The sequence below is a fragment of the Colossoma macropomum genome, unplaced genomic scaffold, assembly GCF_904425465.1.
Source record: "Colossoma macropomum unplaced genomic scaffold, Colossoma_macropomum, whole genome shotgun sequence".
In the NCBI taxonomy this organism is placed as follows: domain Eukaryota; kingdom Metazoa; phylum Chordata; class Actinopteri; order Characiformes; family Serrasalmidae; genus Colossoma; species Colossoma macropomum.
Genome location: NW_023494793.1, coordinates 28923765 through 28940211, shown reverse-complemented (window position 1 = coordinate 28940211; position 16447 = coordinate 28923765). Strand labels below are relative to the sequence as shown.

General features: G+C 38.2%; 1 protein-coding gene across 1 annotated transcript in view; it reads left to right on the top strand.

Annotated features, from left to right (window-relative positions):
- The window catches only part of frmd3 (FERM domain containing 3), a 69994-nt gene that overhangs the window by 36524 nt on the left and 17023 nt on the right, over nt 1–16447 (top strand). The window contains exons 5-9 of the mRNA XM_036579089.1: nt 1234–1331; nt 3382–3505; nt 5704–5791; nt 7145–7233; nt 7722–7785. Of these exons, the coding sequence (XP_036434982.1) occupies nt 1234–1331; nt 3382–3505; nt 5704–5791; nt 7145–7233; nt 7722–7785 (463 nt within the window). The remainder of the gene's footprint in view (nt 1–1233; nt 1332–3381; nt 3506–5703; nt 5792–7144; nt 7234–7721; nt 7786–16447) is intronic.

Genomic DNA, 16447 nt, shown 5'->3' with positions numbered 1-16447 from the left:
AAACTTAAGTGGTGTAGCTTTAAGAAAGTTAGCAGGTGAAAACTAACCGACAGTTATATTAGTCACTGTTTAAGTATAACCATCAGAATATGTTTTATTTTTTGCCATATTAAATTTTACTGGCTAATATTATCAGTTATTGGAACTTCTGTCTCCTTTAAATTGGTATCAGTGACAAAACGTGCATATCAGACGAGCTCTACTTAAATCTATGCATCATAAATCACAAATTCTGAAGTGTTAAAGGGGAATTTCACTGATTTTTCAAAACTGATGGATAATTAAATCGTCCAAATGTAACCAAAGTCACTCAGAGTGGTTTGATGTAAAATGGTTAATTGTAGAGAAATTTACCAACTCAGATTTCTTTAGGGGAAGGAACCAAGGATTGTCTACAGCGTGAATTAATCCACTATCCTTAACTATCAGTGACCTATTTGTGAGTTATATGTAATGTTTGTAATAGTAAATCTGAAATAATAGGTTTTTTGGGCACTATTTTGCTGGACAGTGCCCTGCATGTACCTCTCTGCCATTAATTTATTGTTAAGAAACTTTTTTTTCTGCCTAATTATATTATCTCTAACTATTATAACACAGGATTTCAGGCATTGGTACAGTATTCATAATCTATTCATATATACTGTCTCTGTTAGGGAGCTTTTAGAGCTAGTAGATATGCTTTAGATGTCTGGTTCCCATCTCTAGCTTTGTGAACAGTTCTGTCAAGTTTCTCCCAAATGCCACATTTCACAGCAAACTGCTCTGAATAACTTTGTTTACATCTTAATCATGCAATCATGCAGGAATTCCCCTTTAGTGCCACATTTCACATGTTCAGAGATCCCTTGCTTGGAACCCATTTGTTGGTCAATAACAACAACATAAGTGAATGTTTACTTTGTAAGCTATTGGAAATGGGGTCATGCAAGCGTACGCTACAGCACACTGTTAATTTAACAATACAGCATGTGAAATCAGAGTCAACAGTGCTGATGTCTTTTCCCCCACTGGACCAAGGACACATCTCCATGGTAACTGTTTCCTGGGGTAAGGTTCTCATGGCAACGGCTCTTTACGGTAGACCTGGTCGCTATGGCAGCTACTGCTGTTTCCTAGCTGCCCCTGTCTCATGCAGTAGAGTTAAGCCGCTCTGTGAGAAATTTGTCTTTTTCATTCTGAACATCTCCAACACTTTTCTTTCATCCATCACTCTGTTTCTCTTTTTGTCAGATACCTGTTGTACCTCCAGCTGAAGAGAGATCTGTACCATGGCAGACTCCTGTGTCCGTTTGCAGACGCTGCTTACCTTGGAGCCTGTATAGTTCAAGGTAATGCTACAACATTGCTTTAAAACATGGGGTGACCATATTTTGGTTTTGCATGGGGCAGACGGACACTCACGGTGGGTGGAAGGTTGGGGGGTGGTAGCATGGGTTATAGTTGACAAATGTGTCCACAACCATGCAGCTATGTTATTGAGCTTTAATACTTAAACAGCTTGTCCTCAACAAGACAAATAACAAATGCCTTTATAGCCATTATGGCCAGATAATTTAATGCCTTTCCATTCAGCTTTTGGGCCTCCACAATAAAATAAAAACAAACACATAAAAAAATAGTTTCGCTTTAAAAGCCTATTACATAACACTGTTTCTATTCTTGGCAAGAGAATAAAAAAAAATAAAGATGCAAGATGTCAAAAACATCCATTATTTCACTAGACATTTTCAGTTCTCCTGATGTGCTCAGGTATGCTTCTAGATCTATTTGACACTGACACGTACATTCCAGCTTTGCAGATCATGCATTCTGCTCCCCACGGATCCCGACCGAGAGGAAAACACTGGAATGTTTACTGTAATTTATCTGTGAATTTTTAAAATGTTCAAGCGCCATGTGCTACTGTTGATGAGCAGCTCTGTTTCTTGGCTGCTGCTGTGGTGCTGAGGGTGATGACTGAGATGCAGTTTGACCAATGTTTGTGTGAAGGGCGTGTACATGACCGACCAATGGTGGCGTGTGAGGTCTGACCTGAAGAGAAAGGTCAACGCAAGGCAAAAACAAACACAATGAAAAGGCGATTTTGAAATTTTTAGGTCCCAAAAAGAGGACATGTCCAGGAAAAAGAGGATGTATGGTCACCCTAGCTAACATGGCTGACGGGGGTAGCAATACTACAACATTGCTTAAGGAGTCCTTCAACTACAATGCAAGCATGGATAGCAGTGAATGATGATGCTTAGCAGTGAATTAAAGAAGTCTTTCTGTCAAAAATGCTAGCATAGCTACCCAGTTAGCGAAATCTGTCTGGCCCACTTGTGGGCCACATCCTTGTGTTTGTTCTGGCCCAGTATATGGATGCTGGTCTGATGCTGGTCTGGTTTAGCTGGTTGCCCAGCGCAGTCATGCTGAAGGACCATGCCACAGTTTTGGTGTTGATCAGCCTAACAGCTTCCATTGCTGCTGACCAGCATACGAGCACAACATGCTGGTTTTACTGGTGACCAGCTGTGCTGATCTATGCTGTTTTTGCTTGCCAGGTAATTAGAATGGATGGCCTGTTTAGCAGTTCTACAACACTGTATTAATGGAGTCCTTCAGGCAAAATGCTAGCCTGGTTAGCAATGAATAACATGCTTAGCAGTGCTACAATGTTGCATTAAGGTGACCAACATGCTACAACATTGCTTTAACAATGAATGAAGTGTGTTAAAAGAGTCCTTTAGCCAACACTGCTTTAAAAGAGTCCTTTAGCCAACGCTGCTAGCAAGTCTACTGACATAATTAGCATTGCTAAAACACAGCATTAAACAAGACTTTCAGTCAGAAATGGTAGCATAGCTAGCATGGTTTGCATGTTTAGCATTGCTTCAACATTGTATTAAAGGATACAGTCAGATACAATGATTAGCAATGAAGAACTTTCATAGCAATGCTACAACATTGCATTAACATGGACAGCATTGCCTTTAAAAGTCCTTCAGAGGAGTCCTGGGTCCTTTTCATTCATCTTTAGCAATGCTGGTATTTTTGGATTGATGATTATGCAATACTCTTTATCACAAAGATTCATCTTTTCCGGTGAAAACTGCACTGTAACGAGAACATAAGTGTGACATTTAACAAGCCATTACTGGGTTTGTGAGTCAAGTCTGACTTAGCGCAAATATCCTCCTCCTCTCATGGCACAAAGCACACTGGAACAGAGAGTTCCGAAGGTCACAATCCCACTATCTTTAGATGCATGCATTTGTGTTAATTATCCACAGTACAGAGAGGACATCAAACAGACATGATGTGTTCACCTTGGACATAAATGGTAGGCTGAACTGAAAAGGCACTGTGGTCATTCTAAATGGTTTATGCACTTTGTTCCAGCTGAGCTCGGAGACTATGATGCAGATGAGCATCCAGCTGACTATATCAGCGACTTCAAGCTCTTCCCCAAGCAGAGCCTCAAACTAGAGCGCAAGATCATGGAGATCCACCAGAATGAGCTGAGGTGAGGATAACACTGGCCTGCAGCTTCAAAGATGTCATTGCCTCTGTCATTGTTATAATAAATAGTAATGTTTAAATTCGTTTTGTACATCATCCAGATACAAATTGGTAACATTTTTTTAGAAGGCTGTCTGCATAAGGATATATATATGCATATATATATATATATATATATATATATATATATTAATATACAGGCATAACATTATGACCACCTCTTTGTTTCTATACTCATTGTCCATTTTATCAGCTCCTATATAGTAAGTGGAGCTGGACAATGAGCATAGAAACAAGATGGTGGTCATAATGTTATGCCTGATCGGTATATATATATATATATATATATATATATATATATATATATATATATATATATATGTATATGTATGTATATATATAAAAAAACACTCAAGTACAGTGGTTTAAACTTGGATATACCTACACAAAACAAACTTAAATAGAAGTACAAAACAATAGTACATCCAGTATCTATTAGTATACCAACTGAAGTTTGTGAGGTGCTATTCGTCTCCTTTTGGTGTGCTGTAGGTCTAAAATACATTGATGAAAAAGTAGATCACTTTTCTCACAAACATACTTCAATAGATATAAAAGCATCTTTTAAAAATATCCAGAAAACTACAAATCCACAATAACAATACATGTCATTGAATAAATGTAGCTAATTAATACCCACCTCTGGTAATTAATGAGGGGGACCAAACATTTAGCAGTACATAAATAAGGTCGTGCTAACTGGACCATACACATAAGGTTTCCTTCATTGTTTATTGCTTTACCATTTCAGGTTTTTTTTTATTAGATAAATGAATCGAATCTAGTAGGGGTGGGAATCTCTAGGCACCTCACAATTTGATTCGATTACGATTCAGAGGGCTGCGATGCGATTATAAAACGATTATCGATGCATCTTGATGCATCTTTTTTTGCTATGCAGGATTTCTATTTTCCTACTGTCTGAGGACTTGGTAATGTTAAAGCAAAGTATTTGTAAAAGTAATTGGCAAGTGAACTTGAAGGCTCTCATTCACTGCTGTTTGGAGCACATGAGACGCTGCTGCCACTCATTTGCGATAAAATGCGCTGTAAGGGTGACACAAGATCCAGTGGTAATAGATGTCCATGCAGCACATTACAGCTATTCTACCCGTTTTCTTTAGTGATTTTATAACTTCGGTTTTGGTCTCGTTGTAGAGAGTGGTGGGATCTCTGTGTAAGTAAAATATCTTTGAGACGGGGCATGTGCAACATAGCGCGAAAGCCCTGGTTCTCAGCGGCTGAGAACTGGCCTGCAGACTGCAGGTCACTAAGCAACTAAGTCTCGCCTGGCTAGTAGTGAACGAAAAGGCACAGATTTAAGACGAACATTTGGAGATGAACGGACTTATTCGCATTTATAAGCAGTGCAGTTTATTTCCTGGTATGTTAAATCTGCAACAAGAGACTGTCAAACACTAAAAGTCACAAAGATGAAGTCGCTTCTCTTTCGAATTTTCCCGGATTTACATTCGGCGCCTCAGGCAGAATTTAAGGTGGAACGGGAAAATTCAGACAAGAAGCTGGAGAATGAGAAGTGACTTCAGCCTCATAAAACAGTCGAACGATGAGAGACATTTTACAAGAAATTGGTCTACTTTTAAGGAAACGTTTTCTGGTGGAAAGGGGAGGAAAGCGGCTATAACTAGTTAAAGCTTAAAGCAGAGCAAAGTAAATCTGCGTTTTCGTTTATATTGTTTAGTCTATATTAGGACATTAGGACATACTGAGACATAATGGACATTAAATGTTGCGGCTCCCAAGGTGGTTTGATTTTTGTTGAAAGGTCAAAATGGCTTTTCTTATCATTTGGGTTGTGACTCCTGACCTGACCTGGCTTTTAATGCTCATCCAGTTGTGTTTTTGTTATGTGCCGCCACAGAGTGTCCGGGCACTGCACTTTCCCACTTCCAAGTTCCGCCTTTTGCGTTCCGTCAACATTGCGTTATAAATTAAATATTTAGAAAATCGATTTGTGAATCAATTCAGAATCGTTCACGTCCGCATGCATCTAAGAATCGATTTTTTCCCGCACCCCTAGAATCTAGTGTACTTCATCATCATCTTCTGTAACCACTTCAAACTGGGTATTCAGTTACCTTTCAACCCAGTAACTGGTTCTGTTCTTGCTCTTCACTATAGGGGTCAGTGTCCAGCCCTGGCTGAACTGAACCTGCTCCAGAGAGCTCACACGCTCGACACGTATGGGGTCGACCCACATCCCTGCAAGGTATTGACTACACTGTATTTTATTATATAAATGTCAATATTAACTCTTTTTTACACAGGTTTTCCAGTGCAGGCAGTTCTGTGCTTATCACCACAATTAAGTTACTCTCAGTCGTATGATGAGTACATTAAACCATTGTCTGATGTAAAATTATAAGCTGTGTAATTGTTTCCTTCATAATATATCAATTTATCAACATAATTACTCAGCACTATGGGTGTGAAAAAATGTGTAGTTGTCAAGAAGCAAGTACTGAGAAAATGAAATGGACAAAAAGATCAAAATTTGCACATCAAACAAAGAAGCTGGTGGTGTTCTCAGAACATTGGACTGCCCACCCCAGAGTCCAGACCTTAGCATCTTTGAATGTGTTTGGAATTCATCTTTGAATGTGTTTGGAATTGGATCGTGCGAAGAAAAAATGCGACCAACCTCTAAGACTGAACTTGTTGAAGCTTTTGTGCCATTTCCTTTTTCTGCCTTCCTTATCCTAACAATTAATTACTTGTATTTAGAGTCAGTTTTGACAGGAAATTGAATAAATGAAGGGTGGTCTCTGACTTGTGAACTGTACTGTCTATGTTAGGTGTGATTAGTAATGACAATAAACTTGGTCCTGTTGATGGAACCTAGCTCTGCATTCATTGTATCAGCTGATTGAGCTTTGCGCCCTACACTGAAGTCTGAAGCGCATTTCTGAGGCTATGGCCTTGTTTAACATGTTGTCTGAGTGCATCAGAATCAATGTGTGTGGCTGTGCTGGTGATGCAACAGTGTGTGTTCTGTGTCCTGATAGTGGCGTTGCACTCCGGGACAAGCTTAACGTCATATCGGTCCATTGAAGTCCAATCTGAACGCTCAGACCCGGTGGCAAAGCTGATCGCTCGTGCTTTTTCAGGCCAAGCTAACTTTCAGCTTTGGCCTCAGGGCCTGGGATCCATTATAATTTGAGTCCCACCAGAAGCTGGGGGCTTAGCTAGCTTCATTGCTTATCAGTCAGGTTGGGCTCAACTGTGTAGAGTGTTACAGAGACTAATTATGGAGTAATTTCACAGATAACAAAGCTGTAGCTAGCTAAAGCCACATGGGCCAAGATTTCAAGGTTTATGTCTAACAGGAAATAATTGTCAGGGAACACAAAGGGCACTTATTTTGTGAAACCACAGCTAATTTACTGCTCAGTAGCTTTTTATTACATTTTACTGTACTGAGCTTTTAGAGCTGTTGGTTTAGACTGAGTGTCTCATGTTGTCTCAGGATGCTAAACAGCATAACTAGCATTTCCACTGTTATGTTCCAGCAAATGAAGCACTGCATAATAACGGTTGTCTTAATGGTTATTATTTGCTGCAGGACTTCACGGGGACAACAGCATTTCTCGGATTCACTGCCCGGGGCTTCATGGTTTTCCAGGGAAACAAGCGGATCCACTTGCTCAAATGGTACCCAACTTTTGGTAGCCTTCAAATGTGTCCTGCTTTCCTCATTCTATACCGCGACTTCTCACTGTCTTCAGCCTCCCACTCCACTCTTTTATCTCTCTCTCTACTCCTTAATCTAACTTTTACACGGGTAATTCACCCAAAAATGTTAATTATGGCAAATAAACAACAAACAAAACAAAAGCTAGCAGTAAAGAGTTAGCATGTAGCATTGCGTGTAATGCTAAATGGCATAATTAGCATTTTTGGGTGAGCTATTCTTTTAAATATTACATTCTGTAAGTTGTACAGCCTGAAGGGTTATTAAGGATGAAGGATTAGATTTAGGAACATCAACTCACTGCAGACCACATGGAATAGGCAAGAAAACACAGCATTAGCCCCATGCTAAAATGCTAGAATGGAGTGACAATAGAATGAGGGTCAGTGGACTCTATTTCTAACCACAATGTTTCAACACTAAACACAGTGATCTCTCACTCTCTCAGGGCTGATGTCAGCAAATTTAAGTTTGAAGGGAAAACATTTTACGTGATTGGAGTACAGAGAGAGGTAAGTTACATGAGTTTGCCTTTTTCGAAGTCACCTGCGAAGTCTTATGTTCACACTCATCCACTCCCTGTTGTTTCTAATGACACATCTGCACACCATATAACAGCCATAGCACACTCTTATTGCTGCGTACAGTACTGTGCAAAAATCAAAGACCAGCCTTTCATTTATTTAATTTGCAGTCAAAACTGCCATTGAGTACAGGTTTTGAACTAGAACACTGAAACTGGACATCTGAGATGCCAGTTAGGGTTTATACACTGATGAGTCTAATTTCTAAATGGAATTATATCGATTGAGAAGCAGAAAGTGCAGCCGACTTCTAGACTGAACTTTGGAGGTGTGGAAAATATCCCTGTAGATTTTTTTGAAAAACTGAAAGCAAGTCTACTTACAAGAATGGAAGCTGTAATAAAGGCAAAGCATGGACACAATAAATACCAGAGATGTGGGAAGGCGTTTTAAGTTGGAGCTGTTGAAATGTTAAGCAGCATATATGTGACATGAATGATGACATCATGCAAAACGATTTGCCTTTTTTAAATTGGATTTCTTTTGATAGTTTACATGAAACAGAATGTGTCATAGCATCCTTTAATGAGGCAAGAGATGGCAGTATATACATGTCACTGTCAAAATCAAACCACTGGTGCACATCATCTCTGCTCCTTTGTTCTGGACAAACTTTATGGAGTGGTGACCAATCAGAATGTTATGTAGTGCAGTAACAAATTATGTCATACCCATAGTTATACAGTGAGATTTAACACTGGAATACAAACCGAGTGGGAGATACAGTGATTGGTAAAAATGCTGATATAAAACGGGTAGTTCCGGTCCTTAACCCTGACTGAGCTGTGTTTGAAACCGTTATAAAATCCAAGATATACACACCTATGTTAATGGAATAATCTTTGTCTCTAATGCTGCTTGCAAGGACCGCCGAGTGTACTTATGAAAAAAGAACCCGTTTTTGTTTAAACTGAGGGGCTGAAAACTTATGTTTCTTAAATAGAACTAGGCTGGTCAGCTAGCTAACAGGCTAAAAGATAGGCAACAGCCTAAACAACTCCATCTTCAATATCACAGGCTTGAATTAAAGTACTTATAGTATGATTAACAGTAAAACGGCAGTATAAAAGTCTAAAAAATATCACTTAAATGGATCACAGGCTTCAAATGTCTGTGTTTTAGTCAGACGTCGTGTCAAACCCAGGCTGAATCCCAAACAGCTCTGTATTCCCTAAATAGTGTGCTAGCTATGAAAGTTTAGAAATTCCAGCGAAATAGTGCATCATGTATCGAGTGTGGATGTGGCCCAAATGACTATTTCGTAGATATATTTTACACAGTTGGGCTGCAGGATCCAGTATTTAAATTCCTATGTAGTGCACTATGCAGGGAGCAGAGCTATTAGAGTTTCAGCCTCAGCACAAGAAGAGGGGCACAGCTGGGTTGGTGCTAAATACGAATTGCGGTGGTAATTTGGCGACCAAAGAGTACTTAGAAAGTGAAAGTTTTTGCATTAAACAGTGCTGTGTTAGCATACGTTCATTGTTATACAACAAAAAGTTCATGAAATGACTGCAGTATACAGCGAAAGGCGACCAAATGTTTTCCTCATTCAGCGGTCTATGGTTGCTTGGCCAGGACACCGTACTCTAAAGGAACTACATTTCTTGGTGAAATACTTGTTTATGTCGATTATTATTAATAGTAGCAAATGAAAACTGTGTATTTTATCATGTTTTATATTGGCTGCTGTTTTAGAAAAACAATAAGCCACTTGAAGCCGTGGGTTACTATGATTTTATCACAGGGAAGGGAGTTTTAGGCACTCCGCTTTACGGAGATCACCCTTTCTGTGATAAAATCACTGTAACACGTCCTCTCGTGGCTTATTGCTTTATTATTACATTAGATGATTTTGAAGTTCAAAAACAATATTAGGTTGCTTTGGGGCTCAGAACTGGTGTAGTTCTGCAGAGACTTTCCTTCTTTGTACCTCATCATGCTTGTGTTTTAGCAGCATGACCAAAAAGCGGAAAACAGTTGTCAAGAGAATGAACAGCTACTGCAGCTTCAGAAAATATATCAATAAAATCTAAAAATATAAACTCCTTTCTAAAACAAGCATATGTGAATCATTACTATGCTCAAATGATCATATATTTTATTTTTAGTAGTTGCATTCCTGAAATCTAGGGATGCTGCAGCACCCTGAGCACCCACACTTCCCACATATCTGATAAATACTGAAAATAATTATATCTAATTGTCGAGACTTCTGTGTAATTTTCTGTTAAAATAGATGTTTCTTAAAAAAAAACTTTTATTGAATGACCATTTTGACTGGAAATTGAATAAATGAAAAGGGTGGTCTCTGACTTTTGCACAGCGTTGTATATACATTAATAACAATGCTCATTTTTAATGATTATTGTAATTTATATACTTCCATTTATCTTTTCTCAAACTCCACAAAACAACTTAGCAAAGAGATGTACAAAGCATTTTAGTTTCATTTTATCATTTCATGCAGGTCATTAAAAATGGCTCATTTTTCTAAAAAGATGGAAATATCAGAAATATATTCAGCATGTCATGCTCATCTTTCTGTTTGTGTCTTGCTGCTTAAATCCAGTTTTACATGTGCTTCTGTCTTCTTTTCTCTGTGTGTACTTTTTCATCGCTGGTGAGTAAACACACATGCCATGAACATCAATGAGTCATGCCGTAGCACCTTTATATACTTGTTATAAGCCTTTAAACATGTTTTAAACCCATATAATCCACTTATCCACTGCTTCTGCCTTTCCCCTCACGCCTCTCATCCTCCTCAATTTGAAATACACTTTAGTTGTTATGCCCAGCTGGAGATATAAATGGCAATATCCAAATGCAGTAAACATTAAACCTTAGAAGTCTAGAGTTATTACCTTCATTTTGCCACACTATTTAAAAGTAATTACATGCATAACAAATTACGTAAATTCATTTTTATTCAGTTTACATTATGTATCAGCAGGTCCACATCTGCTCTTCCCTGTTTGTTCTAGCATAATAAATGACAAAAAATATGGCAAAAATATATAGAAGAAGTTTTTGTTTTGGCAAAACAAGACCATGCACAACAGCAATTTATTATCCAATTGAAATTACCATAAATATCTATTTTTCTACTTACAAATGCAAATTGGCATCAGTTAAAAGCTTGCAATCTGTGCTTTCAACAGCTTGTTTTGATGACCTGAATGAGAAATAATTCATTTAAAAAATCTAATGTTTTTTTGTTGTGACTGGCAAGTTCTGGAGATTCAAAAAATGGTACATAACTAGTATTAATGTTTGATTAGAACTCTTAATTTTTCATGACTGTTGGTAGAACTGTATATGGTCTTTATAGTTTGTATAATATTATGTTGGGCATTAGACTAAAGTGTTCCTTAATCTTTAAAAACATATGTGTATGATGAGTTCCCTGAAGGATTATTTAGGTACATGATGGAGCCAGAGTGCTCTTCATCTCTGTGATCCTGGGAGTTGACCTTATAATATAGGTTCATGACCTTATAAGGAGTGCGGCTGAGTGTGTTAAAGAGATACTCCAGCGTTTTTCAACCTAATTTCTTCAGTTCCAACTTCAATTCGAATGTCAGTTCCAAAAAAGTTGGGACAATATGTAAAATGCAAATAAAAACAAAAAGCAGCAATTAGTAAATTTTGTTTGACCTGTATTTAATTGAAAACAGTACAAAAACGCATTTCTTGTTTAACCTTGATGAATTATTTTTATTATTATTATTAATATATGCACATTCCCAGTTTGATGCCTACAACACATTCCAAAAAAGTTGGGACGTCACCTTTTCTTTTAAAACTCTTTATAATAGTTTGGAGACTGAACACTAATTAGAAGCCTGAGGACAAGTCTTCAGCTGTGCAACTACACAGTGCCTTCGTTGTCCTGTTTTATGCTCTATAATGTCCCACACATTTTCAGTGGATGACAGGTTTGGACTGCAGACAGGCCAGTTTAGCACCTGCAATCTCTGATTACGGAGCCATGCTGTTGTAACACATGCTTTGCGTTGTCATGTTGAAATAAGCCTGGACATCCCTGAAAAAGACGTCATCTAGAAGGCAGCAAATGTTGCTCCAAAATTGGTAGATGCCTTCACAGATATGCAGGTTACATGGAATGGCTACTAATACACCCCCATACCATGACCACCCTGGCTTTTGAACTTTATGCTGGTAACAATCTGCATGTTGTTTCAACTTTGTCCTAGAGAACATGATGTCTATAATAATAATTACCACAAACAATGTGAAAGATTAACTCATCATGTGGCCCATGTGGTGATACCCATCACAGAAGCATGCAAGTTTTTAATGCAGTGTAGTCTTAGGGATCAAAGTTTATGGGCATTCAGTTTTGGTTTTCAGCCCTGCCCTTTATGCAGATAGATATCTGGTAGAAAAATACTGGAGTATTCCTTTAATTTGTGTGTACACTTACTCTGGTTTTCCCCCCCAGTGTAACTGCATGCTATACACACACTTTGGAACAGATCATTATGTGTGCTGAGACTGATGCATACATGTGTGTGTGTGTTAAGCTACATACACACATACATATATGCCTTCTTGTGATATATACAGATGTTACCCTAAAATATGTCAACTGATCACTATACTGAGTCTGAACAATAGCTGACCAATCACACAACTTCATTCATCACTTTATAGAACAATTTATTTCCGGAAATGGCGGAAATATTGGAATGATCACATACAGTTTTAAACACAAATCTCTCAGCTGAAATGATTTGTGTGTAATGTAATTTGCCATTCAGAGTTACCAGTCATGCCTGTTAATAAAAGTATGCTTGCATTAAAAACTAGACCAATTTAGGTCAATTTAGGTTAACCCTAAAACTGTAGCCATATTATTCAGTTATTAAAGTTAAGACTTGCTATTCAGTAACTAGTATGAATTATATGGTAACTACTACGAAACTAATACATAACTTATGTACCACAACAAGTACAACCAATATAGTTCATGACTACAGTGGAAATATGGAAGGACTGTTCAGTTGGGAATCTGCAAAGCTACATATACCACAGTGTTAAAGGGCCCATATGATGAAAAACAAATTCCTTGCTCTTTTTCAGTCCCTCGTTCATACAGTCCACATATGAAATCTGCAAAAACAGCCTATTTTGATGGCTGTGATGTCACAACATTGGACACATGTACATATTTAGCCCACAGCTATTTAGCCTCACCCATTCTTGTTGAAATGATACAGAGTGTTAGTAGTAGAGTTATTGGCCATGAGGAAAATTATTAAACGTTGTGCTGTTCCTGACTGCGAATGCGGCTTTCCAAAGGATCGAGGTTAGGGTTATCCAAAATGAGTGTCTGAAGTTTTGTGGCTCATTTTTTTCTGTTTATAAATGTGCACCTACTTTCATTTAGTCTTCCCAATATTTCACTTATATTCCTTTGTAAAGCACTTTGTGATGCTCAGAAACAGATGGCTCAAAAAGAAGCGAGGTAAGAATAGCTGTCGTTGTTATAACTTCGGACTGTGACTTAGAGAAAAATGGAGATTGGTCTGAACTAGATCCCACTCCACCCCGTCCCGCTATACTTGCCCGTCAGATTCAAGTAAAACGTAATCAAGTGCGAATGTGAAAGTAAGTACATAACACACATTTTCTCTCTCTGTAAATGCTTAGACTTATGGAAATGTGTGGCAGTAATACCAAATCCTAATCCTAATACCAAATCCTTTTTTCTAAATGTAGAGCAAAGTCATTATAAAGATTTTTTTTATTATGAAATTCCTGGATTTAGTTGATAAAACACAGTTATGTGGGTTATTTTGACCTGTCATAAGTGCATTCTAGTGTTTTAAAAAGGTTCAGCATTTTCAACTAGAACTTGTCTAGCATAAGTACTCTTGAGATGTAGGCCTACAGAACAGACTTTGTACCAGAATGTGAAAAAAGCTTTTCGAGTTTTGACAAATGAGTGTGTACGTCGTGAATCATGAGCGAATATAAAGGCTATGTTGTGGCATTCAGGATGGAGCAACATCGAGAAAAAAACAAAAACCAAGCAACACCTGCGGGTTTCCCACATATAAACACGTGACAGTGTAGACCAATGAAATAAATCGTAGGCAGAAAACGTAAGCAATACATAATAGTTTAAAGACAAATAGAAATGCGATGATTTTAGACCAAGGAAAAGAAGACATGGGTGGAGTTGGATCAGGTCCGGCTCCACCCGTTTGGACTTGTGGTTCTGCAGTGAGTGCTAGTTAGCGAAGATAGATCACACAAGCAGGAAAAGTGATACCTAAACATTTTCCCTTTATCTCAAAAGTGGTTGTTCAGTCAGACATGTTTGATGTCCAGATTGCTTCTTTAGTTTTGCACTGGAGTTATAAAGCTAATGTAGCTAACACATACATGGATAAAAGTACATCACATAGCTAAAACAGTAGCAGCCATCATGAAGGTAGAATTTTGTCCCCACCTTTGATACTTTTTTTGATAACAGTATGCTGTACAGTGCAATGCTAAGTGGTCAGGGATAAGCTTCTGTTACTTGTTAGCTACATTAGCCTCATAGCTCCTGAGCAAAACTAGAGACTAATATAGCTAACAAGCTTATTTCCCACATAAAATAGGTTTGCTTATGTGGTTTCTGACACTGTATGATGTCAATAAAATACTAATACTAGGCTAATGTAGCTCACAGGCTTATTTAGTAGTCTCCATGACTATTTTGTCTCTACTTTTGTCACTTTTTATAGCAGCATGTTATACAGTATCAGAAACCACATAAGCAAGTGAGATTACTTAACAGTTTAACAAGGTTTGAGGGACTTGAGGTGCAGTGCTAACTGGTCAGGGATAAACTTCTATTACTTGTTAGCAACATAAGCCTTATAGCTCCAGAGCAAAACTAGAGGCTAATATAGCTAACAAGCTTATTTCCCACATAAAATAGGTTTGCTTTTGTGGTTTCTGACACTGTATGACGTCAATAAAATCAACAAAAATATTAAGTTAACAGTAGTAGCAGCATCTTTTAGCTTTTGTCCATTTAGACATGCAGTTTGTACCATTGCTTTAGTTTAGCTGTGCACTTTGAAAACAAAGGTATCTGATAATGTCGAGTGGATTTGTGTGGCTAAGATTTCCCTCACTCTGAACACAGCTGAACTCGTGCTAAATGTGCCTCAGAGCAGATTAGGCATGGAGGTGTATGTATTGATATAGGGATTCACTTTGTAGCGGGCCAAATCTCAACTAAACTCAAATGTACCTTGCTAGGCCTGGAACCCCACAGTGATATCCCACTGGTGCTTTTCAGAGGGCAATGCTCTCATGCTAAGCTGCGTGGAAGTCGGTATTGATTTCTTTGGGGCTTCAGGCTGCTGCTTAGACATCCATTTATCGATCCTCTGTCTCATATTACACAACATAAGAGGGTAATGGAACAAATTCTCCTGACAGTTCCATTTTTCAGCTCCTCCAGAGCACATGTTCAGCCCAGGGTAATCCAGCACATACACTTACCTCTTATCAGTGTGGCACACATGCACAGCCCAATGCATAGATTCAGGGACACTTAGTCTAAAACATATATCTCTCTTGAATGGGGATAAAAATGCATTATCCAGTCCAAGCAATTTGTTAACCCCTGTTCAGTTCAGTGTAGATATACGAGCCTTTCAACATCTGATTTAACAGAATAATAAGCCAGTTACATACTGGTTTGGTCCAACTCTGCCCAGGCACTGCTGTTTTAATGCCTTTAGCTGAGCTTGGCTAATGTACTTTGATTTGGATCAAGGCTACAGTCCTCAGAGACCTCTAGATCCTCTATGGTTTCGCTATGAAATTGAGTAGTGTAGAATCTAATTGGGCCTGACCGACACAGACATGTAACAGTATCCAAAAAATGAAAAAGCTTGACTGGCATCACTAATGTCCTTCCTCCTGTTTGGCTGTTTAGTGCTATCCTTGCTGATGTTCTCTCAACTAAGGCATCTAGTCAAAGCTGTTTGACTTACAGTAGCTAAGTTCTCTGCATTTGTCATGTTCTTTGGTCATCCACTGAAAGCCTGGAAGTCAGCTAATCAGCTAAGACACATTTGATGCTTCTTTGGTTTTGCACTTGAGCTAAAACATACGGTACTGTGCAATATTCAGAGACCACCCTTTCATTTATTCAAATGCGAGTTATTCATTTTCCTGTATGAGGGGGAAAGCAAGAAACATATTCAACAGAAAATAACACAGAAGCCTCAACAACTAAGTTTAATAAAAAATATAATACCAAACTCCAAAACTGACAATTTAATTAATTTATCAGTTTAATAAATATTTAAATATATAGAGAAAATGGGACTTATAAAAACCACACAAGACCTGGTACACCATCAAAACAGTCCCCACCAAAGTCCCATAAAAAGGATTTAGGGTTAGCTTTCATCTTTGGGGACAAAATCAAGCTCCACTCTTGTTTCAGATCTGAAAAAATCCACAGATGTTTCTGTCCATCTTTCCACTGTGAGAAGACAACTCAACACTATGAGACTGAAAGGATGTGTAGCTGTCAAGGAGCCCTTAC